General features: G+C 37.3%; 7 protein-coding genes across 7 annotated transcripts; 1 reads left to right on the forward strand and 6 right to left on the reverse strand. All coding sequences in view use genetic code 12, as the record gives it.

The window, feature by feature from the left end:
- Positions 1-471: 471 nt before the first annotated feature.
- Positions 472-2,139, reverse strand: DASC09_028020 (uncharacterized protein; the record flags this gene model as incomplete). Its single annotated transcript, XM_064996405.1, has 1 exon — positions 472-2,139. The coding sequence occupies one exon, from the start codon at positions 2,137-2,139 to the stop codon at positions 472-474; it is 1,668 nt and encodes a 555-aa protein (XP_064852477.1).
- A 1,668-nt stretch (positions 2,140-3,807) lies between these two features.
- On the reverse strand, positions 3,808-4,008 carry DASC09_028030 (uncharacterized protein; the record flags this gene model as incomplete). The annotated part of the gene is made up of 1 exon (XM_064996406.1): positions 3,808-4,008. The coding sequence occupies one exon, from the start codon at positions 4,006-4,008 to the stop codon at positions 3,808-3,810; it is 201 nt and encodes a 66-aa protein (XP_064852478.1).
- An 892-nt stretch (positions 4,009-4,900) lies between these two features.
- On the forward strand, positions 4,901-5,416 carry DASC09_028040 (uncharacterized protein; the record flags this gene model as incomplete). The annotated part of the gene is made up of 1 exon (XM_064996407.1): positions 4,901-5,416. The coding sequence occupies one exon, from the start codon at positions 4,901-4,903 to the stop codon at positions 5,414-5,416; it is 516 nt and encodes a 171-aa protein (XP_064852479.1).
- Positions 5,417-7,591: 2,175 nt separating this feature from the next.
- MON2 (Mon2p) lies at positions 7,592-13,171 on the reverse strand (the record flags this gene model as incomplete). The annotated part of the gene is made up of 1 exon (XM_064996408.1): positions 7,592-13,171. The coding sequence occupies one exon, from the start codon at positions 13,169-13,171 to the stop codon at positions 7,592-7,594; it is 5,580 nt and encodes a 1,859-aa protein (XP_064852480.1).
- Positions 13,172-13,818: 647 nt separating this feature from the next.
- Positions 13,819-17,436, reverse strand: CHS3 (chitin synthase CHS3; the record flags this gene model as incomplete). The annotated part of the gene is made up of 1 exon (XM_064996409.1): positions 13,819-17,436. The coding sequence occupies one exon, from the start codon at positions 17,434-17,436 to the stop codon at positions 13,819-13,821; it is 3,618 nt and encodes a 1,205-aa protein (XP_064852481.1).
- A 1,650-nt stretch (positions 17,437-19,086) lies between these two features.
- DASC09_028070 (uncharacterized protein) lies at positions 19,087-20,050 on the reverse strand (the record flags this gene model as incomplete). The annotated part of the gene is made up of 4 exons (XM_064996410.1): positions 19,087-19,394; positions 19,522-19,716; positions 19,788-19,865; positions 20,008-20,050. The coding sequence occupies 4 exons, from the start codon at positions 20,048-20,050 to the stop codon at positions 19,087-19,089; spliced, it is 624 nt and encodes a 207-aa protein (XP_064852482.1).
- Positions 20,051-23,244: 3,194 nt separating this feature from the next.
- Positions 23,245-25,755, reverse strand: DASC09_028080 (C2H2-type zinc finger protein; the record flags this gene model as incomplete). The annotated part of the gene is made up of 1 exon (XM_064996411.1): positions 23,245-25,755. One exon carries the CDS (start codon positions 25,753-25,755, stop codon positions 23,245-23,247), a length of 2,511 nt encoding a protein of 836 aa, XP_064852483.1.
- Between the last annotated feature and the right edge of the window lie 536 nt (positions 25,756-26,291).

A 26,291-nucleotide genomic window follows, 5' to 3' on the forward strand; every position in this document is an offset into this window, starting at 1 on the left:
ATGAAATAATAATAATAATAATAATAATAATAATAATAATAATAATGATAATAATAATAATAATATATACTTATCGATGATGTTTTACAATTTTCAAAAAAAAAAAATGCTTCCCTTTGCGCTCTAAATATTTTGGATTTCAATTTTACTCTCTTACAATTACAATTACAATTACAATTACAATTACAATTACTCAGTTGCAATTAAAATCAATCAAAATAAAGGTCTATTATAGTACAATTACAATTACAATTACAATTACAATTACAATTACAATTACAATTACAATTACTCAGTTACAATTAAAATCAATCAAAATAAAGGTCTATTATAGTCTATCAATTTGTGACAATTCTGTCTAACCAATTCTCTAAATTCTTTCTATTTTCTATAATTTATTTTCATTCCTTTCAATATAAATCCCCTCCTCCATTTTCTATTCATTTCATTATGCCAAATCCTTGCAAATTTTCATTTATCGTCCTTTTCATACTTCAAATACCCTGCCTGCTCAAGCTCTTGTAACGAAAACGCGGTAAGATTCTTATCCTTTTTATAGGCAATGTAAGATTCTTTGATCTTCTTTGCGTACTCTCTAATTTGCCGTTGTTTTTCATCCCAAAGCACCGGAATCAACCCATAATCGGTGCCACTTTCGACAATTTGATCGTTCAATTCAACGTAATGCTCGACATCCGCAGGGTACGGGATACTATGAAATTTGTAATCGTCTTGATTGACTTCAAGGGTACGGTCTTTTTCCCATTGTTGCATAGTTTGGATCGAAGGCAAAGGGATTCTTCCGGACCACACTCTGGAGATCCACGCCCCTTGAGTTTCCGATAACCTGGTAGGAATCACGTACTTTGGGGTACCGATGATCGCTAACCCCGGGTATTGATACGATAACAAGTGTTGGTAAAGCCCATTGACTTTGGACCCGGTGGAGATCAACGGCTGGAGCTCATTGTTTTCGATCGATTGCAAAGTCGAGTGGAAATTGCCCAACAATGGCAACGATAACTCGTTCATGTAGGGCAATGATTTCAAATACCCGGTGGCAAAGATGATCTGGGTGAACCCCTTGATTTTTTGACCATCGACAAACTCGATTTCCTGGGTTTCGGGAATGAACCGTTTGATATTTGGCAAATCTTTGATATTGGAATCTGAGCCTGCCGGTTGTAAATTCTCGCTACGTTTGGACTTGTAAATCGCCATGTTCCAACGGATCGCCAATTGGTACGCGATATCTGCTCCCGAGGCGCTATTGCCAACCACGAGAATCTTATCATCGGTAGTGTAATCTTGGAAATTGTTGTAGAATTTCGCGTGGGTGACGGAGTTTGGGAATTTGGCGTTCCATTCGGCCAATCCTGGGAAATCAGGAGTGTAAGGAACGTCGTAATTCCCCGAGGCCATGGCGACCCCATCGAAATATTCGATTTTGTCAGCATAAGGGGAATCGGGGGTCAAATCAGGCTCGGTACCACCTTTGGTGGCATCGACAATAGGACGGCTGGTGATTTTCCACGAGTAATTGGACCAATCGATATCTTGCAAGTGTTTAATTTTCCCACATTTCACAGCATCGACAAACGATTGTTGGGAAGTGGTGGTGGTGGTGTCGTCTTCGTGGTATCCATTGATGAACTCGATATTGACGACCTTGGTGTTGAATCTGACCAAAGGTTCGATATCTTTGGAGTAATTGCAGAGGTAGTTGAGGACGTCACGATGGCTAGGGTAGAGGGGCAATTTCTTGTCGAAGGGGTATTTATTGTAGGCCATCAATTCTTTTGGGATGTTGGTATCCAATTCCTCGTACACTGCCGAGGGCCAAACGTATTGGGAGGAGGAGGAGGAATCATTTTTCTTCAATGGGATTTCATAAGGGGAGACCGGGGAGTCTTTGCAATTGGTTGGGGATAAGAACGGGTTTTCCGAAGGGACAGAGAGTAAGCTACGGTCGTTGGATTGGTCTTTGGAATAGTTCCATAACCCCCCGGTTTGCCAACGTCTTTCAAAGAGGGTGATGTTATCGAAAAACTTTTCCTGGACCAAGGCTTTAGCAAAGCCAGCCCCGGCAGGGCCAGCCCCGATCACCGCGACTCTTTTGATTCTTTTTGGTAGGGTCATATCGATGGATATACAATAATAATGGAGGATGGTGAACTGGGATAAAACTGTGTAAAAAACAAAAAAAAAAAAAGAGAGAGAGTGAAGTGAAAAGAAAGAAAGAAAAAACAAAAAATAAAAAAAAAAAAACAGGGGATAGTCACCGTTAATAACGTAAATCTCTTCGGAGTTTACAGGAAAAGTCGAAAGATATCAGAAATTGCAGTGAAATGTTTCGAGGATGAAGTGAGGCAGGCAGGCACACACATAGAGAAAGAGAGGAAAAGAGAGAGAAATGGCACGTGAAATGGCATACCCATCGATGATTTATTGATTTTATTTTATTTTATTTTATTTTATTTGAATGATTTACTGTGGCGGTTCTTTTTTTTTTCATTCATTCTTTCATTCTTTCTTCTCTCTCTCTCTCTCTCTCTCTATACATATTGTATAGGTTACACTACCCATCAACCGATAACGATAACGATAACGATAACGATCCTCGGGAAAACCCCTGTTATGAGCACAGGAAGGGCTCGTATCGTATCGTATCGTATCGCTCCGCTCTTCTCTTCTCTTCTCTTCTCTTCTCTTCTCCTGTCCTTATCAAAACCCTTGTGGTTGCTGCTATTGTTGTCTGTTATCTCAAGGGGTATTTACCCATATGGAGACAGCCTACTACTGCCTAGTAGGATCCCGAACAAAAACTCCCACTACCCACTACCCACCGCGTAATATTGATATATTGATATTAACATGATCTGGGTAACGTAAATACAGGGCAGCAACACCCTTACATTTCATGGCACCACAGAATCATCCACACACCAGACTACGCACCGGGTAACTGTCACCCGGGCAAACAAACAAACAAGCAAACAGTCCGGGTGACCGCTAAACAAACAAGCGAGAGAAAATTTTTTTCTGCTTCCTTTCGACTATATAAAGAGAGCGAATCCTTCCGACAATTAAATATTCTTTTATCTTTTCTTTTTTTATTTCTCTATTCCATTGACAACAATCAATTGGTCCATTGAGTCTTCAACCATCGCCGCATTTTTTACCTCTCCAAACCAGGAAGTTCCAGAAACACACCCTTATTCACTCCTGGAGTGATCGTTTGAATGGTTCAAAAGCTGAATTGGATTTGTCTCCTTTTTTTTTATTTTTGCTCTATTTCCTACGACATTCCATTCTGGAACTCTCCTACACCTATCTTTGGAGGATAATTTTGTAAATGTGATGGTTGGTACTTGCTATTACTTTTCCTTTCAAGGTACCTTAAGTGAATCAACCTAATTTGAAAGTAATATTTAATACTTATTTTTTTCATTTTCTTTTTTGCTAATATGATGAGTCTTGTTATGCTGTGCACCAGTCCTATGCTCAAAATTTGAGGAAAATCACCCAAGCACTTCTGACATGCAAAAAAAAAATGAAAAAGAGTATTTAAATTTTTTTAATTTTTCTGTGGTTCATTTATTGAGGATATCTTGAAAGTTGAAGGGAATGAAGGTATTTTGTGATTTTGTAGGCTGTGTGATTTTATTGATTTGGAATATTTCTGTAAAAAATGTGACCGTATATGTTCGTATTTTGATGTAATGCTGTTGATTGTCTTGTATTTACATTGTGGTGCTGCAGTCGTCATCCATAACTACAAATCTCCTTTTATTATTACTATTTTTTTTACGAAACCACTAAGAGAATAATAACCATATCAGGAATCATATCCGAATGGATGAACGCCGACTGACAAAACAAAGGGGCATATATCCATCCATTCACCCCAGGTTGTTTGACATGCGAATTCGCAAACACCTGTTGTGAGACAGCGTACCCAAAAGTACCCATCACTAGACTAGTGTATGAAGAAATAGTAAAGTTCATGGTGTACACTTATAATTATGAAGTTTTGCCATATTGGTATGGTGTGGTATGGTGTGGTGCTACCATAGTAAACACTTCCCTTCACGGTCGTAATTTTCATATTCTGCCAAGGTTACCCAAGCCCTATCTATCTATCTATCTATCTATCTATCTATCTATCTATCTATCTATCTATCTATCTATCTATCTATCTATCTATCTATCTATCTATCTATCTATCTATCTATCTATCTATCTATCTATCTATCTATACACACCATCGATAATACACACCACCCATAATAAACATAAACAACTGCAGTACCCAATATATAACCACCACAAAAACACCTTTGGAGAAGAAAAATAAGAGAATAACCATATAATAGCCCTTTTTTTACGCTCCCTCCCACACGACGTCGTTGTCGGGGAGGAGTCTAGAGCACTGCAGCACACCGCAGCACCGCACAGCACACCACAGCACACCACAGCACACCACAGCAGACCACAGCACACCACAGCAGACCACAGCAGACCACAGCAGACCCACCCCGATGATTGTGGTTCTGCAGATCTTTTTTTGTTGATGCCTCGCATGGACGGACTAATTTCACTTGACCATTTTCTTATTGTCTCTCACTTAAATATCGCTAGTGCTGGCTGACATTAGTTAGGTGGTGGTTGTATCAGAAACTAACAAAAAAAAAAAAAAAAATCTTGAAAAAAAAAACCATTCTCAATTACATTCCTTTTTGCCCCCAAAAAAAATCTTATTATTATTATTATTATTATTATCATCATCATCATCATCATCATTGAAATATATCTTTTTGTCACTCTTTAGAAGGAAAAAAAAAAAATAAAAATAAAAAATCTTTCATCGTTATAATCATCTTTATCAGAAATATCCAGCATGTCTACTATAAACAAGAAAGAAATAAAACCGGCCACCACTTGGAGATTAGAAAAAGTCAAACAAAGAGCGTTATTAGCCCAGCAGAAAAAACAACAACAACAACAACAACAACAACAACAAGAAAACTCTGCCAATAATAATACGAAATACCACCACAACCACCACCACCAATACCAAGGATCATTATCATCACAGCACTCCGATACTCCAGTCGACATCATCGACAATCCTCACACAAGAGAGTCGACCCATAGTCTTGGCAGGTTGATTCCTGCTTCTTCATCGACCACCGCCGGTCTTCTACTGGATGATTTAACCAAAACTCGCCATGAATCGACTTATTCGGCGTACAGTGACGCCTCGGACAGATTCAGTTTTGATCAACGCAGTAATCTGAGAATCGAACTACAACAAATTTCCCCGGCTTCCAGCACTTCAAATAATAGTAATATCAAAACCAGTGATTTACGGGTCGAGCCACTTCTTCCTAGAAACGCCTCGGTTTCCAAATGATTTTGGATTCTCTCTTTCTCTCTCTCTCTCTCTCTCTCTCTCTCTTCACTTTCCAAGAAACTTTCACATTATTTTCTGCCATCCAAGAACATTCACATTATTTTCTGCCATCCAAGAACTTCCACATTCGTTTTTCCAAGACTTTCGTCCCCTTTTGTAATATATTATGCCCATTCTCTCTATCTATTTTCTCTCTCTATCTCTGCTTATCTGTGTTATCTATCTATCTATCTATCTATCTATCTATCTATCTATCTATCTATCTATCTATCTATCTATCTATCTATCTATCTATCTATCTATCTGCCTTCCTCTGATTATATCCTGTGCATTACAATTTTGATTACACCAACTTCAACCAATGAAAACTGCCTTAGTCTCCCTCTCTCTCTCTCTCTCTCTCTCTTAATAGGCCCACTATGAAAAAGGGGACGTTCAAGGGGGGGGCTCTCCCATTCTAGATGATAATGGCACGTTTTGGTCCGCCGCACAAAAACACACTAGGGAAAATAAGCAGCCTTTTTTTTTTTTTTTTCCAAATTCCCGATGCAATGTCAATCAATCAATCAATCAATCATAAAATGTAATCGTGGGTGTTTTTATGGGTTCTGTTGTTTTCTTTATTATTATTATTATTATTATCACTGCTGTTATTATTGTTATTGTTATTATTATTATTATTATTATTATTATTATTATTATTACTACTACTGTTAGTATAAGTACTGTTATCATTATCATTATTATTATCATTATTATTATCATTATTAGTATTATTATTATTATTGGTATAAATACTGTTATTATTGTTCTTATTATTACTTTCGTATATTTGGGTTGGGTTGGCTCTCTGTCATTTATTTGTTTTTGTATTCTTTTAGTCTCCCCCCCTTGCCAGACTAGCGAGTCAGGTACCAAGAATAGAATTGTGCTGATGTTTTTTTTTTTTTTTTGTTTGATTTGTTGTTTTTCAATTGTAATAATAATAATAATTATAATAATGATGATGATGATGATAATTATAATAATAATAATAATAATGATGATGATGATGATGTTTATTCCACCTTATTCATTAAAGAATAAATTCCAGTTTGAGTATTCTTAGAATACGACGATCTCAATATTAATTTTACACAAAATCAATAATCACCCGAGGAATAAATATTTTCTAAATCCATCAAATATTAGTACACCACCTACAAAGAAAAAAAGAAAAGTCATTAAATTAATATAGAAGGAAAAAGAAGCCGAAATAAATAAAAAAAAAAAAAAACATCAAATTGTAAATTACTTGGGATATATATACATTTTATTTCAGTGATCATCAAACTGTAAATTACCACTTACTTGCTGTTACTTCAAAAAAAAAAAATATCATCAAATTGTGTATCATAAATTAATTACTATTCACTCTAAACTTCAAAACACACACACACACACACCAATCTATAAATTACAACTGGCTGACTCCCCTCTTATGATGAGAGGAGAGCCAAAAAACAAAACAAACCAACATCTACATCAAGAACAAAACAATGTGGACATACATACATAGGTACATAGATACATAGATACATACATACAGACAAAAAGACAGAGACCCACTAAAGAAAATTAATCTAATCTGACGAGAGAAGGTAAAAGGGGGCTTTTTTTTTTTTTGAAAGAGTTTTTAGTGCACCAATGCCATGCCATGGCATTTTTATTCCAAAAAAAAAAAAACAACAACAAATAGCTAGTCAGCTCGGTTTTTTTTGTTTTTTTTTCTGTTGTTGTGTGTTAGTTATTTAGTTAGTTAGTTATTTAGTTATTTAGTTCGTTCGTTTAGCGTCAAAGTGAATGAATTGGGTAACTTTCTCGGGCGTGCATTTATTTGGCCTGCAGGAAAAAAAAAAATGGATCTGCGACGTAAAATGAAAATTTGAGTTTGAACGATGGTGAGTGACACACCCAGACAGCAGCACCCACACACACGTAGAGAAAAAATAACGTAACATGATAAAAGTAGAAGCGTATAAGAATAAAAAGTAGAAATGTATAATAATAAAAAGTAGAAACTTATAATAATAAAAAGAAAAAGCGTACAATAATAAAAAACCATTTACCCCCCTTATTCATTCCATCATCATCTTCATCATCAACTTCTTCTTCTTCTTCTTCTTGAAATTCTCATCATCTTCTTGAAATTCTCATCATCTTCTTGGAATTCTCATTATAATCGTAGAAAAACGATTCCACTAACCCAGAAATCCCCCGGACTTTCCCACATAATGGAATCATCTTGATCACCAACGGTAAAATCACCGATAATTGCTGATACTTCTTGGATTTCTCTTGTGGTGTGGCATCGTTGAAATTGAAAATCAAATCATTGAGCCCTTTCAAAACAATAATCATTTCCAATTTCTCAATCTTCGATAATGGAACTTGATTAATCAACGACCCATGGGAAATGAATTTCCGCAAAACATACAATGTTCGAATGATCAAACATGGTAACACTTTCTGAGAAATCAACGTCTGCGATTCCCATACGATGGTTTTCCCTTCATCTTCAGCTTCATTATCATCTGCCTGCTTCTCTGGGATCTTGCAAAGTTCAATCAAATCATTCAAACATATCAAATTAATCTTATACCTTTCAACATACTTCAACGGCTTGACCAACGGAATATCATTATCAAAATCAAAATTCACAAAATTCTCCACAATCTGATCCAAATCCTTCTCGGGTTTCTTTGCCATCCCACCTCCACCACCCCCGGTCTCCTCCAACAACGATAATTCAATCTCATCCTTTTCGTAAACATACGAACAATCCAAAATATAATTGGCAAAATTATCCACCAACTGCTCCGGAAAACATCGTAAACTAATATACGGCACAATCTGCAGCCTCAAATCCTGTAACGTCGTCACATTAAACTCCTCATAATCCCCATTGTTACTACTAACCATCAATGTGGTCTTGTAAAGTTCGACAATCAATTGCCAAAACGTTTTTTTAGTGTCAACATTGATCTCATCAACTGCATCATCTTTGGCTAATATCCCGGTAATCTGATGCACCACAAACAAAATGATCTTGATACATTCCACCCATAATTCTTTCGCCGATGACAAGTCAATCTTTAACGACGACGACGCCGCCAACGATTTCTTTTTAGACCCTGCCAAGATCCCTTTGGCGTTTTGTTTGATTGGTTCCAAAAGCGACGAGATCAAAATGATCATCGATTGGTTCTGTAACAACGGCTTGAAATCATTTATCCGTTTCACTTGCGATTCAAGAATTATCACCGAATAATAACTCAACGACACAAATGAACATACTTTGGTATCCTTTGGCAATCGATTTTTACTCAATTGTTCTTTAATTTGACTCCGGGTGGAAAATGGAAGGACAATATTGGAGATCAATTGGAGAATCACATCCGATTGGACTTCCGGATCATCATTATCGGTGATCAATTTCAAATTATCTAATACCGATTTTTGTAAATCCGTTGGGTACACATTATCATTGAAATAGGTGGGTAAAATCGGATACTTCACCGCGGAATTGAGCAAATTCAACGATTTCTTGATCTTTAAACCATCCATTCTCGTCCCAAGGATCTCCGATAACGGCACAAACGATCTCATCAATGAGGTCAACGAGTCTTGATAATGTTTGTTCAACGTGATATTATATGAAACGTTCCGACCACTCCAGAAATTAAACAATAAATCAATAATCTCCGTAGGAATCGCCGTCGTCTTGTCGTCTTGTTTTCCCACAAACGGTGCCAATAAATCATTAAATGATTGATACAATTTCAAATCACAATTGTTCCAATTGAGCAGCAAAATGTCTTCGAAATACTTGATCAACCCCGTCCAATATTCCAACGCAACGCCAATTTCAAGGTGGTCAAAATCGGCAAAATAATTATCATAGAATTTCACAATCCCGCTCATGATTAAAATCAACGTTTCCGACCATTCTTGTTTAATTGTTGACAATTCTTCCCAATTGGCGGTCCGCAAAATTTTTGGCCGGATGGTGAAAAGTGACGAAATCACAATACTGTAACACAAATGCCATGATGATAAATGCTTCCCGTGAGAATCAAGGATCCGGAAAAATGTTTGGATAGACCCATTTCTCACTTGATCCTTTTGATTATTGGAAATGTCCACCAACACTTTCAACAAATAGATCCATAAACACGAATACGCCACGAATTTTTGCTCGCTCGAGTCCTTTTCGGGAATATCGTTATCATCGTTAATTTCATTTTGCACATAATTAATCAAATCATCCTCACTGTTCACTGTACCAATCAAGATTTCATTACCTTTCTCATAACTGCCTTCCGGAATCTCGGTGGTCAATAATTCCCTTATATAATCACTCACCTGCCAGAAGTGGCTGATGGCACTAAAAGAAATATTGATGTCAAACCCTTGATTGGCAAACCGATGGATCGAATTGATCAAGATCTTGATAATGTTCAATGGTAACACCGTCAAGAAATCCCCGAGAATCAATTGCAAAATCTCAAACGACAATTTCGTCAACTCCGATTTCTTCTCCATCAAACCATAACTGGCATTGACTTCCGATAATTTTTGAAGGTTCAGCGGGTCCCCGTATTCAAAGAACTCAAATGATAAATCAATGATTTTGAATACCAAACTCCACGAGCTTCTATGGAACCCCACCCCAAACATATCCAACAAGTCTTTCAAATTCTCTAAACTGCGAGAAATTATCTCAAATTCACAATTAAGCACCGGGGCCGCGACAATAGTTATCAAACTGTTATTATTCTCATCATCGCCCCTTTTCTGTTGCTGTGAAAATAATTCATCATCATGCTTTTGAAACTGATCAATGTTTTGGAATAAATAGAACATGAAAGTCAAAAGTTTGAATTCCACCGCGTTTCCATCATTGGTAATATGTTCTTCTTTCCCGCTATTGGAAAACTCTTCTTTAGATATACTCTTCAAAATCGAATTAAATATCGTCACACTTTTGATTCTAAACTGGCTACTTAAACCTCGGTTGATAGATAACCCTATCAAATAATTGAACACGAATTTTAAGCTGGTCATCGACGCTTCTCCTTCCACAAACACCTCTTCGTTATTAAATGCCAAAGCGCTATCAGAAGTCTCCATACACTCCACCAAAAATCGCGACGAATTGAGTTCACACAAAGTTTGGAGCAAATCCATAAAATATTGCTTGTTATAATAGCACGGACTCAAATTGATGTTGGCAATTGGTAAAAATGAATTTTTAACTTTGTCGTCGGGCTTCTCTCCATTATTGTTGTCACATGAATCAAACACTGAGGTGATAATTTTATCAAAAAGTTGTCGTTCTTTATCTTTAGATTTATCAGAATCAATGGAAATATTTGATAACTCCACCAAATTCACTAACACCACCAAGAATGACGAGACGGAGTAATCTTTAGACGAATCAAATAATTTTTTGATCGAACTTTGGATCACCGCGATTTCATTCTGTTTGATCACTGGCATGGTCCCATATTTCGAATTATAATAAACAAACTTTTTTTCAAAATCCTCTGGGGGCCCGTTAATATAATAATTGACCCATTGCAAAGTTATGAAAATATTTTTCCAGTTCATTCCTAAAGATGAGCCCAAAGAAATCCCCAAATTTATCAACGCCCGCAAGGTGATCAAATGTCTAGAATTGATATATCGCGAATGTAAAACAAGCTGCCCGTTATTGTTACTTCCATGCGCACCGAATAGAGGACTGGAAGGATTCGAGGTGACGTTGGAAATGGTGGTAGCTAAAGAACTAAGATTTTGATTGATATTAGTGGCATGGGTGGTGAACTTCGAGCTCAAGCTACTGAATAATGATTCCCCGAAAGATTTAGAGTCTTTTGCCCCCGGTTTTTCTTCAACCGCTGCCGCACTGAAATCAGAAGCAGATCTCGTATTTTGATCACCCACTTGTCCAGAATTGTTTTGAACTTGATCACTGTAAAATTCGTCGGTGTTATTAATTGTGGAAATTGAAAATAACATGATAATATCGTCTCTTGGTTGATTCAATCCCAAAATCCCTGATGAGTAACAAAGTTTCTGCAAACTTCGGATTAGGTTATGGAAGCATTCGTTCGATAATTTGGAATATAAAAACACTTCAAAGGTCGATAGCAAAACTTTATAATTCTTTTCAATGAGCGATTTTGAGAATATCACTTCAGATTTGAGAGTGTCTGATTCAATAATATCGGGATTATCAAGAAATTTCACTAGTTTACGGGTGGTGGATTTATCAGCTTCAGAAATCGAAAGATTCATCACATACTTGCCAATCCCTTCCACAAGATTATTGAAACAGGACAAAACCAAATAGTAAACGTAATTATCAGGAATATCTGGAGGGTTTGTCTTGTCTAGCATATCCATAAACGTAATCTTATCAGGAGAGCCATCAATTAAAAATTCCGCCACCATTGGAGAAGGTTGATTAGGTAATGATGAGCCGGAACCTGTAGCAGTTGCAGTCAGAGATTGAGCTCGGTTAATATTTGATACCGGAGGATGCAACACCGATCTGAATTTCATTATCTTTTTCGAACCAGCAGAATTTATTAAACAGTACGAATTAATCAAAAAATCATTCAACACGTGTTTTCTGTCTTGATTATAATCATACTCTTTGAAGATCGCCTCGACTAAATTGAAATCTTGGAAAATCCCATTGAATATCTCTAACACGATAATTTTTTTCCAAATTGGTGATTCCAAATCGTTGAGGATCATGTGGTTTAATAAAGAAATGACAATTTCACATTCGATGTTCAAGATCTGCAAATTCTTTCTGATTAATAAATATACGATCCTGGCAATTCTCACCACCACACTAAATTCTTTGGTGGGTATAGATAAAGATCTAAGGAATATCGGGGTGATTCTGAATCTTAACAAGTATCCCATTTCCGTATGCTTGATGAACACCGATGTGAAATTATTCAAGATTGATTCGATCAATTCTAATAGAAACGTTTCTGTCAAATAGCTGAACTGTAAAAAACATGGTTTATGATGCTCGATCAACGAGCACAAATCATCGAAAATTCTATAACAATCATAAACGTTATCAGAAACTAAGATTTTTTCATCATTATCCACTTTCACCGGGTGTGACTTGATCACATGTGAATCATCCAATTTGTCCTCATTGCTAACCTTATCAAAAATGAAAATGATCAATTGTTGTAATGTCGCTGCGGCGGTATTGACCACCACCTGGGGTTTACTAGGACCTTGTAATACTGCACAAATGAATAAAAGCTTCGACACCAATGTATCATTCATTTGATCGCCAAAAGTTTGGTAAATTGTTGGCAACAATTGCAATACTTTCAATTGAATCTCAAGCGGGAGATGAGACGCCTCTATTAGAGAATCTAGAATATTTTCAAGCGAGCCGATCGGTAATCCGTGGGCAGATATAAGGCGGTGTAAACAGTGGATGGCAATGCTACTAAATTTCGCATTTCTCGATTGACAAGATAAGATGAACGGGGTGATGAAATTTGGCTCTTGGGTTAAATAATGGAGGAAATCTTGTTCTTTTTGCTTAGAAGGATCATAGGACTTCAAGATGTTCAATGAAGATTCAGCAGCGTGTTTGATTTCACTGTTTCTTCTCCTTGATTCTGAGATCAAGCTTGAAAGATCCGTGGAAAGCGCCGCTACGGTGCTCATCTATACTTTCAAAACGCTGTGGTTATTATGATGATTGATTCACTCTGTAATTGTTCACTTCTAATGATGCTTCCCCAATTTATAAGAATCAAATACAACACAAATTAGGCCCCGTTGTAGTGATTCTTGCCTTCCTAAGCCTTTGCATTGTTATCATGATGGCTGTGAAATAGTCTGGTAAAACACAACAATAAAAATGCAGTCACGTGTGGTGGATTTTTTTTTTCTCACCACGTCAACATGTTTTCACACACACACACACATTATTTCACTCTCACAAATTGATCATGTTATGGACAATTGTAGGAAATATATATTTTAAGCACTGTCAATTATCCCCAGATTAGATTATATAAATAAAAGAAGAAACTTATGGACATTTTGTAACGTAAGCTCAGGTTAAGCAAACATACCGTTATAAAGGAGTCTATTCTTAAGGAACTCTTTTAAATAAACTAGTCAAAGACAATTAATTGCAATATATATGAAAACAGAACAAAAGAAAAAAAAATTATGCTATAGAAAGTTTTTCATGCTGAAACAAGAGAACCATATCTTGAAGATATTGTTCTCTGAATATTTATTTGTATAAGAAAAAAAAAAAAAAAGAATTCAAGTCCAAAAAAAATGGGATTTTCAGACATTTTTCAACGGTCGTGGTCTTCATTTGTAACAGCTAATAAGTTTCCTGGTTCATCAGAGGCAAGGTCTACCAAACTTCCATCAGCCTTACTATCATTCATTGGGTTCCAAGCTTCCCCTGGAACACTCAAGTTGAACGACTTTATTCTTTCTATTTCAAACTCCCTCCATCTTCTCATCACAATATGAGTGGCATCAAAATCACCTTCTTCATCTTCGTGTCCTTTATCACCAGCAACTTTACGAGTGTCACCCCAACTGAAATCATCGAATTTCCAATAAGCATAGGTCGGTAACACAAAATTCCAAATTGGTAAACCCACTAGGTAAATCAACATCCATAAAATGTACGATAATCTGGAAACAGTAGCAACAATCAATAGGGCTGGTAACCCAAAAACAACCGCTAACAAAGTCAAAGTTAACACAGGAGTAGGCTTTTCAATGCATGCATAAATAATAACGTAGATAGTGAAAACAATTGCAGCTGGTAAAACTAAGGTACCGATCAATTCAATAAAAATAACAAATTGCATAGAGAAGCAGAAAGTACCGCATAAATCCTTGACAAGAACCAATTCCATGAGATTATGAACGGTGGAATTAATCCAACGACGTCTTTGAGATAATAAGACCTTGAACTTGTCAGGGACAATAGTTTTACAAGCAGCCTTGGCAATGAACACTTGTTTTCTCTTAGGGAAGGTCCGTAACATTAATGTTGACAAGAATCTATCTTCTCCTAATAACAAAAGGTTCTTCTTATGCAAGGTATCAACCACATTATCGGAATATCTTTCGACAATATCCGGATTTGCCAATATAGGAACCCAGTAACCATCTTTACCCTTTGGAGCCTTGATTCGGTACATACAGAAACAACCTGGTAAACAAGTAACACAACCAAATACACTTTCAAACGCCTTGGCCTGATGATGAGAAATAAAATACTCAAAAACCTGGATAGCGGTAGTGAAAGAAGAACTCTTGTTTGAAATTTTAGTTTCACCGCACAACCCCATGACTTCGTTGTCTTGTACCATTGTAGCAACCATATGAGTGAGAGAATCTGGGTAGACTTTAGTATCTGCATCGACCATTAAAACAATTTCGTACATTTCCGCCATTAATCCCGTCAATGACCAAATATTGGTCAAGATTTCATAATCCAATCTACTCATTCTTTCGTTGAAAGTCACTTTTTGTAAGAAAGACATTAAAATGATTTGCGAATCTCTTTTACCTCTGTTACCAGGCTTTGCCGCACCTTGTTCAGCCTCGGTACCACATTTCACAACACAAATCATTGGAATACGTTGTTGTTTTTCTGATGGAACAGTATCATCATCATATTTATAGTATCCGGCGAAAACCTTTGCTTTATTGTGTCTCTTTGAACCTTGGGCAACAGCAACGTAAGAATAAGCTTCGATCTCCTCTTCAGAAATCACCAAGTCGGTCATCATATCAATGGCAATATCAGATGTATATCTATCGTTACCTGAACCCTTAATTAACCCATCACAAATAACGAATAAAAGCTTGTGAGAGTTTGGATAATCAGTAGTGGCCAAAGAATCTAAGGTTGTTCTCATACCCGCTTCATCTTCAGAATAACAAGTAACTAAACAAATTGTATGAGCCAACGGATATCCAAACGGTTGATAAGTAACCGGTGGTTGGGAGACAACTTTTGGGTGGATCAAGTCTGCGGAAAGGCTATTCAAATTCTGGTTATCTTCAAATTTGGTAGAAACAAATGGATTTTGTAAAGATTTTTTCGATTGGGCCAATCTTGAGTTGGCATAAAATGAACTTCTCAAGTCATCTTGACTTTCAGATCTTGTCATCAAGTCTCTGGATTTAGTCTTTTGCAAGGCCATAGAAGTCATTTCCAGATCTTCGTTTTGCTGATCTTTAAACATATCAAAGTCACCAAAAGATGACATTCTAGAATGTCTCTTACCTCCAAGGAAACTTGTTCTGGAGGCACGCTTGGAGTAATTAGCTCTTTGCTTCTGTGGAACTTCTTTAATAGGTCCTTGTGAATAAATGTTTTCAGACCAATCTTCGATTTCATCTAGTCTCTTATTCATTGTTTTAAAGTCTTCAACACTGGCACCTTGCTTAGGGGACACAATCCATCTAAAATAACAGGCAACAAAAAACTTGGCAAAAATGATAGACAAAATAAATGTCAACAAGGAATAAAGCACAATATCAGAAGCGATACACCCAATGGAGTCAGAGTCGATGGTTCCAACTTTGATAATTTCCTGTAAACATCTACCGTGCCTTTTGCCCTCTGAAGACGCCAACATAATACTAATATCTTTTCCATGCAAGTTTTCATCATCTTTCAATTTATCAAAAACTTCCGGGTATTCGAGATCGGTGTATTGAATCCAGTCTATCAAACTCAAATCCAACACATCACCGTTGTAAACTACCAACTTTCTAGATGAATTTTTAATATCATCCCAGGAAAAATATACATCACCGCCGGCTTTTAAACTATAATAACTCAGACGAGCTAAATCTGAAGTGTGACAAGCATACCCATCGTAATACTCTTCGGTGAAATTGACTTTGGTGGAGCCATCCTGGGAAAACATTTTACATGGCATATACCATGCCACCTCTTCGCCGGATTTTGGAATGGTACAGTTGTCTCTTGGGGTGATCAAACCTTTGCAATTACCATTGACATTCTGGAAAAGAAATGAGCCATCCAAGCCACCAGCATTGACAGGGGAGTACAAAACGTTGGTTCCGGCTGGAATACCTTCAGCCGCAGGATGTAATGAGGTAGTTAAATCATAGGCCTGTCCATTAATAATAAGGTATCCAGTACCAACCTCATTGTTTCTAATTTTAGTTGGAGAGGCTTTACAAACTGTTCTAGTGAAACCAAACACTAAAAATGCCACGATTGCACCTAAGCAAAAGATAATGGTGACCAAACCAATTTTTTCTCTCCAAGCAGTTTGTTGCTCCTTCTTTGGCATACCAAATAACTTCAAAAGAGGGGCTGGTGCCCAAAAACTCACAACAGAACAGTAAAACAACCATACTCTATAGAAAGATGATTTCTCACCAGCCTCCACTTTGATTTTTTTGGTTTCAGTGTAATAATTCTCGGAACCCCTATAACCCATTGGGTTCAAGCGACTAATCTCGTTAACTCGCTCATCATCGTCTTGGTACCCTAGCCCATCAACTTCGTCATTCAATCCGTAAAGTTCTTTACCATTTTTACGACGAAGGGTTTCGTCATCCCCATCGAGATTAGAATTCATATCCTCAAGGGGAATACCGTCTTCTGCAAAACTTTGGCCATCCGTATAGGACTTTCTAGATGTATCATAGGACTTTTTTGAAGGCGATCCTCGTACCTCTTGAATTGATCCTAATATTGGATTAGCTCCTGTTGTTGATTTTTGGATATTAATATGGCCAGCTTCTCTATTGGCAACTTGATTATAGTAAAAATTAGGGTGATTTGAATCGATCTTCGCTCTTTCTGGTCTCACCAAAGACCTCTTTCGGCTAATACCAGTAGCGGCTTCTGGATCATATCCACTATATTTTGACAGATATGTCAGTTTATTTGGTTTCGACATTTAAACCAGTGGTTGAATATTGTTGAAATTTTGCCAAAAAAGTCTGGATCAACGGTTTAATTTGAGGACTTTTTGACAGGAGAATATCTGGGGAGGATCTGAAGAGAGAGACGTTAAATAAAAATACAAGAGTCTCTTTACAATAGCAATGTAATGTGAGTCGGTTCAAAAGGATAGATCAAGAGCTTGCGAAGGTTGAAAAGTTTTCTAAAAAACTGGTTTTGTTGAAATCAACGAACTTGTCAACCCGAGAGGAAGAACCGAAGAGGAGTTATTTGTAGCTCTCTGAGTGAACGAACAAGTAAGAAATAGCGCAGCGTGTCTAGTATATGTTAACTACCGGAAAATCACCACGACCAGACCAATCTCTTCTTGGTTGTGGAGTAAGATCAACGGAGGGTTTTTACGTTTTCAGACAAAACAATTTTTGTGTTATTTGTTATTATCATGTTAGTGGCCGTGCCGGAATTTTCCTTTTTATTTTTAATTTGGTTTTTCGTGGCCGCTGCCGTACCGGATGGCCGGTAAAAGTAGCAAATGGAACGAATTTATGATTATGTTGTGGCTGCTGGGTGGCTGCTGGGTGGCTTTATGTTATACCCGTTGAATAGAGCATGTTATTCCTGCTAGGCTGGTTACATTGTAGCTGTCTTCATTGTATTATCTGTTGAACATCTACTGGTTGTACTCCATTTGGGGGAGTGGTGGTGGTAGGAGAGGAGGCAGAGTATTCTCAGCCATTACAACAGTATCCTTGGTTTGGGTTTGGTTAAATGTTTACTGGCTCTTTCTTATTTAAATCTAAGCCCTCTTCTCGTGGCCAGAAGGATTACCAAATCCTTAAGTAGTGAAGTTCTATTCGTAGTGGAAGCAGCAATATTACCAGATTCAGGTATGCAGCACCGACAACAGACAGAGCCAGATGATTGTTAATGCAACAACTGTAGAACTCTGATTCCAATAAAGGAATGTATACCAGGAAATAAAGTTACTACAATCCATCATTCGTCAATAACCATGTAACCATCACTGCCTTGTTTATAGAAATTTGAATAAACAACTAAGGTACCCCCGACAACAACATGTCTAAATCTAGATATGTATAAGGCAACCATTGTTAACAACCACAGGAACTGCCTATGTTCCCCCTTGATGTGCGCTTTTTTGTATACAAACTTAGTCTAAAATTATGGTTCAGACACTTACAGACGCACCACCGTTTGTACAAAGTGGTGTTGTTCAACGTTATATAAGCAAAAATTATACTTAGGTATATAAACAGAAGCAAACTGTTGCCACAGTCAACAAAAATAAAATAACCTAAGATGTCATAGACGGCGCTTTTTTGTGTTTTGTTTTTTTGTATTGAGCCACTTCCGGTATCGCATCTGAGGTAATCCAAAGCATCTTTTAAAGGTATTCTCAAAAGCAATTGATCAATATAGAGAATCCTAACTGTAAATTTGACGGCTTTGGCCTTTATATGTATATATATATATGTAAACATAATATAGTCAGCGTCTGGATGATAGCTTATCAAACACAATCTTTCAATTCCACATGATCAAAGGGAATTTGTTTGTCGTTTTGCCAACATAGCTTCATAATTCTCTCTGCAGTAAACTTCTTCTTCCTTTGCAGCTTTTTTTTTCACCAATATCCAAGTTTTTTTGCCAACCTACGCTTTTCCCGTAGTCGATACTTTTCAATTCTTTCATCCCTCACTTCGATTTTGAATCGATCCTTTAATCTCTGAGCATGTAACTTCTGACTTTCCTTTTCCTTATTCTGTTCATCCTCAAGAAAATATTTGGCTTCTTTTTGGTTTTCCTTCTCCTGTCGTTTCTGTTGCTGCCAAATAGATTGGTTGGATTTTCTATAATTTTTGAAATCATGAAAAAGTCCACCACGGTCAAGTTGGATCTTGTTTGCAATCACTTTGGTTTGTTCCTTGATATCTATAAATAAAAAGTAATAGAACAATTATTAGTATTCTGAATTGGAGAGAAGAAAAAAATTGAAAGCAATACTTTGAACTGCTGAAAGATTACCATTAGTCCTTTTTTTTTTGTTTTTTTAACATACCTTTTGCGAATTTTTCTGTTTGTGTATTAGATAATTTGACAAAATTTATCCTAAACACCGAGGTATCCTGTACTACCTTATTCTGTTCCTTTCTTTGACGATCTAATTCGGCTTGATGTTGCCTTTTTTCCTCCGCCAACGCCGCTCGAAGTCTTCTTTTGACTTCCCTATTATCGACTATTTTGAAGTATATTGCTACTTGTGTTAATATAGTTATACTAAGAGAGAAACAGTCCTTGCCTTTTCATATAAAATTAAATACCCACTTTTTATGTGTAGGAACCCCTTGTATTTATTATAATCCTTCTTCATTGCCCTGTGCTGTTTTTGCATGCTATTTATTGCTGCCAATGAAGTTAGTAATTGTTATCACTTGAAAGCTGAAATAATACATCATCGTTTGTATCTGTTATCTTTTAGATCTATGTTTGCATTTTTTTTGTTTTTTCCATTCTCTTGCTATAGTATCCACAAGATCTAACATACCCAAGATGGCATTGCTTCTGAACCTTTCGCCAAAGTCTGTCATAATGGAGCAACAGATCTGGTCAAATAATATGTGCCACTGGTACAGACAGCTTGTCAAATAGACAATTGAGAGAACAATATCTGTGTTTGTATATAGGAATGATCTGATGGAACTGGGGTAATGAGATAAAAATAAAAGAACGTAAAGAAAAGACATCTTCAAAAGATCTCCCGCATTATTGTTCTGGTCACGGTACTTTCAGCCGCTTATCAGCCGCGAAAAGAAAATGAAACGCCGCTCCCGTGGGACTTAGCGACATTCAACCAACCATATGTAAAACCTCTTTCTTGTCACCCTTTTGGAGAAAAATGACTAGCGACTACGAATTTTAAAGGCTTCTCTTTGTAGATATCTTATTTGTATTGTCACTACTCAATATGGCATTCCTGGATTTTCCACTTCATTATACTTTAAATAAATATTCTTGAGTGCTTAAATAATCACACATGTGAAAATCTTTAAAAATGAATTTGAGAGATTAAATTATAAAAACTATTGTTTAGTATGTGGTAGGACTCCATATATATATATATATACTAGTAAAGATTCATTGCTTGAGTCACCGTTACCTGTAGTATAGGAATGTCTCATGTGTGAACGGAATCAGGCTACACGTTGGCAAAAAGCCTTATAATATAATACAAAAAGAAAAAAAATTATGTAGAAATACATACAAAATAAAATCCTGAAATATAACATCGTTTAGTATTAACCGGAAAAGAAAAATCCAGGTAACGAGAGCGGATCAGGTTTCAGTAAATTTCTCAGAAAATTCTTGTTAGACTCTTCGAAAAACCCATCATTGGTCAATAAGGTCAAATTAATATCTTTCTGGCGATCAGTATTCAAGAATAAATCAAAACATTTCCCTGAAATACTTCGATTGATTATTTTGTCTCTGAAACCTGTTGCTCACTTTCATTGATGGTGATGAGTCCCGGGTAGATATCAGCAGTATTTGTGGCACCCGAAAGGAATGGATTAATGGCAAAATCTCCATTGTTATTTCCATATTCACCTGTCATAAATCTTTCAGCAACGTGTCCTTCAATGGTAGGAGCTGGATTGGTGGACGGAAAAGATAACTCATTGGTATTATCATTGCTATTCCTATTCTCATAACTGATACAAATAGCTCCCAATGGGGTTTATGGACTATTTTGATTCAAACTGAAAAAAATTTTGTTCAAAGATAAAGAATTAAAATCACCAGTGAAGAGATTCGGTAGCAGCACCACTATTACCATCATCGTTATTTTACGAGCGTCAGAAAAATATGGAAGTAGTTGATAAATGCAGCGACCATCCTTTAGGCATACAATTATCATCCACATCTGGTACAGTATGTGAGTCCATATATATTTGAATATTCACCATGATATTGATCGTTGATATTGATCTTTAGGTGAGCATCATAAAACTGATATAATAAATAGAATGCATCCTCATCAGTTATCAAGGGTTGTATTTTGTATGCAGTTCGAGAAACTCGCGAATGAAATATTTGACGCAATAGGGTTTTATGAATAAGGTTGAAACTTTAATCCTTCAAATCAACTAGAATTCGTATTTGATGATTTTCACTAAGTTTTCAAAGAAATGAGATGTGCTTCCATGACAAGCGGTTTGAAAATCTCATAATTTTTTCCGGTTCTTTGTTTAATCCAATTAATGGTGGCATCACACTAAACACTGAAGCAGAGGTTATCGATACAAGTTTGAAAAGAGATTTGAATTCGATGCTATTTGTCCTCCTATTTATATCTCCTTCTTCTTTTCCTCATATTTATCCTCATCCTCTACTTTTTCAAATTCTATTTCATTAATATTTTCTATTCTTCTTCTCTTGTAGATGATGCAAATAATTTCTTGGAACTAACTGAGCCCCCCAGTGAATTCCTCTTTACCAGAACGGACTCTGGTATAGTTGTTATTGGATCATTACTAACTTCAAAAGTCCCATTTCTTTCAAATCTCAGAATTCTTTCATTAATGCTGTTCAATTTACGATCAGCCCCACAAACTCAGAGCAACTCTTTGAACAATACACTCGTGTTAACGTTTGTTTGCGAAGCATGTACCAACGTATTTAACATTATGGGGGCCAGGTTGTAACTTTTCGGGTCATTATTCATTGGTGGTGTATTCTCCAGAGGTGGTGTAATCCCTAGAGATGGGGCATTCTCGGTAGGCAGTCGTCTCTTAAATACTGCTCGTCTCTTTTTGACAGAAGTGTAAAAGCATTCAAGTCCTCGATCACAACAGTGACCGCAAGGTTTTTCCCCCGAGCACTTGGTTTTCTTCTTTCGATAGATATCACAAGCAAGTAAGGGATATTTTTTTATTATTGATGTTGGAACCATTTGCGATCACCGTCGATAGTAGTGGCGGTGGGGAGGGGACCCAAGATATTGATGAACCTTGGAGCTCGAAGGCCCCAGGTTTTGGTGAGCTTCGGAGGCGGTGGAGGAGGGGTTAGCACGGTGACGTTCAAGTTCTTCAGATTAGTATCATTAAAATCCATAACCCTCCACGGCCGAGACAATCAATACCTAGCTGAGCAGAGAGAAGGTGCTCCAGACGCGAATATAAAATTTCAGTGATGTCTTTTTTTTCCACCCTGCAAAAGTTATTGAACCCTATTGTTTCGACATATTTGACAAAAATGCTGTGGGCACCATGATACTAACTTTTATTATTAAAATGGATAAATAAGAATCATCTTTTTTCACGATATTGTAAGCGATATGAGGATCATCTCTTTTACATGATGATATAAAATAATACAAAGTATAGAATTAAAGAACCGTAATACCAGACACTAAATAATACACAAATGTTATAAGAAAATCCGTATATAATATAAAAGGAGAAGAGTGAAACGTTTGAATATGTTTTTTGTTTTTGTTTTTTTTGTTATAAGTTGTTTTTCCGATGTCTTTTCTAATCAATAATTTCCAAACCACTATAGATCACCGCTAAAATAAAATAAAAATGAAAAATAAAAAAAGAGAAACACAAATAAAAAAAATAATAGACACAGGAAGATAAATATAAAAAGTAGAAAGAAGCCCCAACAAAAAAAAAAGGGTATTTAGAACATAATATCAAATCATTTGTCCAAGGGAGATAGAAAAAGGATTCCGCCTTGAAAAGGTTTAAAACCATTTGGAACAAATCGAGGTGAACATCATTTAGGATGGTGGGGGATTGCCATTGAACCCATATCCTGGTGCAAGATTCACTCGATAATTTATTCCCATTTGTGTTTGGCCTGGTGGTGGAAGATAATACCCTGATTGAGCCCCCGGTGCTGCACCACCTAAAGTCGTAGGATACTCATTACCATCAAATTGCCCCGGTACCTGAGTGCCAGGAGGGAGCATGGCACGATCACCGGTTGGGTCCAGTTGATCGTTTGCTTGCTGGAATTTGTCAATTTCTTTATTTCTAGCATTGGCCTTACCCATTCCTTTCCTTCCACGTCCCTTGATTCCCTTGTTCAGATTCTTATAAATATTCAAAAAATATTCAATGGTTGACCTCTCATCTGGAGGAAGATGATAAAGGTCTTCTCCGAGAGTGGCAAGGCGATTAGTAAGTTCAAGAACGGTTTGGGAATGGAATCGGTTCTGATGGGCTTTAAGATTCCCAAGTTGGGTGAATGCCTTATCGCAATTATCAAGTTTGCATTCAAATGGCTTGATGTGCGAGTGAGTCAACTTATGAGCCGCTAAATTACCTTTACGAGAAAAGCATCGGCCACATTCATCACATTTGAACGGTCTTTCCCCAGTATGAGATCTTAAATGGGTTCGTAAATTCCCGCCTTGAGTAAAAGTTTTCCCACAATGTTCACACTTAAATGGTTTAAGTCCAATGTGCAGCCTAAGATGAACTTCAAGATGGGTAGACTGGGTGAAATTCTTGAAACAATATTTACACTGGTACTTCTTCTTGGCGTTTGCTCGGGATTTGATTTTATCAATGCCTCCCACAAGTTCAATAGTTGGAGGAAGTACTTCACCATCATTAAGAATCAGGCCATCAGGAGCCTGTTGGATTTGCTTTTTTACCCCTTTAGCCCGCGCCTGAATTACAAGCATAAGCTGGTCAACTTTAGTAGCACCCAAAAGTGGTTTGCCATCCTCGGTTTGCGGTCCAGCATCTTTGACTGGCAATAACTGTTGGGCTTGAGTTCCTGATACTACTTGTTGAGATGGACTTTTGAATTCTTGTTTATCAGAAGTTGGAGCCATCATCAAAGAACTATTTGGCGGAGTAGTCTGAGGTATTGGTGGGGTACCGGCACTGGTCTTCTGACCAGTGGTGTTACCAACTGGTTTGGGAAATTGATATTTTGGAGGAGGAACGGTACGAGCCTGTTGAATTCTTTGGGGTATTGGAGGTTGTTGTTGTTGCTGCTGCTGCTGCTGCTGCTGCTGCTGTTGTTGTTGTTGTTGTTGTTGCACCGTCTGTAACTGTTGTAGTTGGTCTTGCAGTACATTATTATAAGCAGATTCGTTTACGTTTTTCAATTTTGTTTGCCTAAGACGCTTTCGATCACCATATTCGCCAGACGTCTGCCGTTGGTGCTTTCTTTGATTGGCAGCATCTCTTTCATTAATTGGGAAAAGTTTCAGTTCTTGTTGGTTGATGTTCACGTTATCCAGAAGGTAACTCTCCGGTTTCCCTTTGACGTCGGTCGAATTATTTCTAGATACTTGTGGGGCAAATTGTAAATCACCACTCATCCCTTTCATAACACTGTCACGCTTGAAAAAATTGTCGAAATCACTATTTATGTCTCCCATTCCTAGACTTGGTAAATAATTCGAGTTTCTTCTCCCAACATTGCCAAAGTTAAAGCTACCAATTGATGGTCGATGATAGAACCCTGCACCTGGAGGTGATTGGACATCACCTGGATAACTAAAGATATTATTTAGAGACGGGTTTCGAGAACTCCCTGGATTGTGATTCCCACCACCTGCCGATATCGTGGAAGACCCAGTGGCATTACCAGTTGATGAGCTATTCAGTCCATGGTTTGAAAAAACTTCAGTATTGAATATCGGGCCGGGATTTCCTGAAGAAGACCCTCCAGAACTATAGAATGAAGGGAGTCTTTCGTGATAATGTGCCGGTTGCGAAGAAGAATTGGTGTTGTTCGAAGAAAGTGCGCCAGTAATTGATGATTTTCGTGACTGAGACGGCTGTTGAATTGGTGAATGCGAATTACTACCAGGACTGTTTTGTGCGTTGACTGTGGGGTTATTTGGGTTTGATATATTATGAGGGTTAGTTGATGTTGTTGTTGAAGGTGTTGATGTTGTTGTTGGTGGCGCTGCTGCTGCTGCTGATGATGATGAAATATTGAAATTAAGGTCTTGATTGTTGAAGTTCATTAACGAATTGTTTCGCAGACCAAGTGATACATTTTCGTTTAGTTGGGGCAAGAACGATAGTGAATCATCTCTGCCGTCACCAGTGGCAGAGTTCAAATTCTGGAATAATGTGCCAAACGATAAGTTTCTTGAGTATCTAGCATTGGCAGGAAATGCGGGATTAGAAAAAGATCCATGGGACACTGAGCCAGGTTTGTTGTTGGATGCTTGACTGCTGTTGGAGCCAGAATTGATGGAGTTTTCCGTAGCCCCGGAAGATGAGGAACTCTTGTTTACTGTAGCCATCGGAGACTTCATTCAATTCCGCAGGAACATATATGGTCTTGACTGTAATGAATTATCACGCTTGAAGAATGGGAATGCGATAGGTGAAAAATGGGGCCAATGATACTATTGTGATGACAATTGGGGGATTATTGTTTTGAGGAGCACCTGGTGGGTGGGGAAAAACAAACTGCTGGAAGTTGTATAACAAAAAGTAGTAATATGAATTGGCAAAGCCTAGAGTGGGACGCCTTGGAATAATGGTTATCGCTCGGGAAATCTTTGTTGACCAAATTAACCGATCTTTACTTATTTTCAAAGAAAAGAAAACTGAGATGTCAATAGATTCGCACAGCAAAAAGAAAGAGGCGATGGCAATTAAGTCAAACTTGCTGCAGATAGCCGGCGGGGCCTTGTAACCACACAGAAAAGTGACACTGGGGTGGTGAACGTTACCCGGACACTCGTTGACAACCTCAGGCAGGGTGAGCAGAGTATCCGTGACGTTTGCCACCCATCTCCTCGTATCCCATATATTACACCCGTTATACTCTATATATATTGTAAGT

The sequence above is a fragment of the Saccharomycopsis crataegensis genome (genome assembly GCF_037102585.1).
Source record: "Saccharomycopsis crataegensis DNA, jcf7180000000077, whole genome shotgun sequence".
Taxonomy (NCBI): domain Eukaryota; kingdom Fungi; phylum Ascomycota; class Saccharomycetes; order Ascoideales; family Saccharomycopsidaceae; genus Saccharomycopsis; species Saccharomycopsis crataegensis.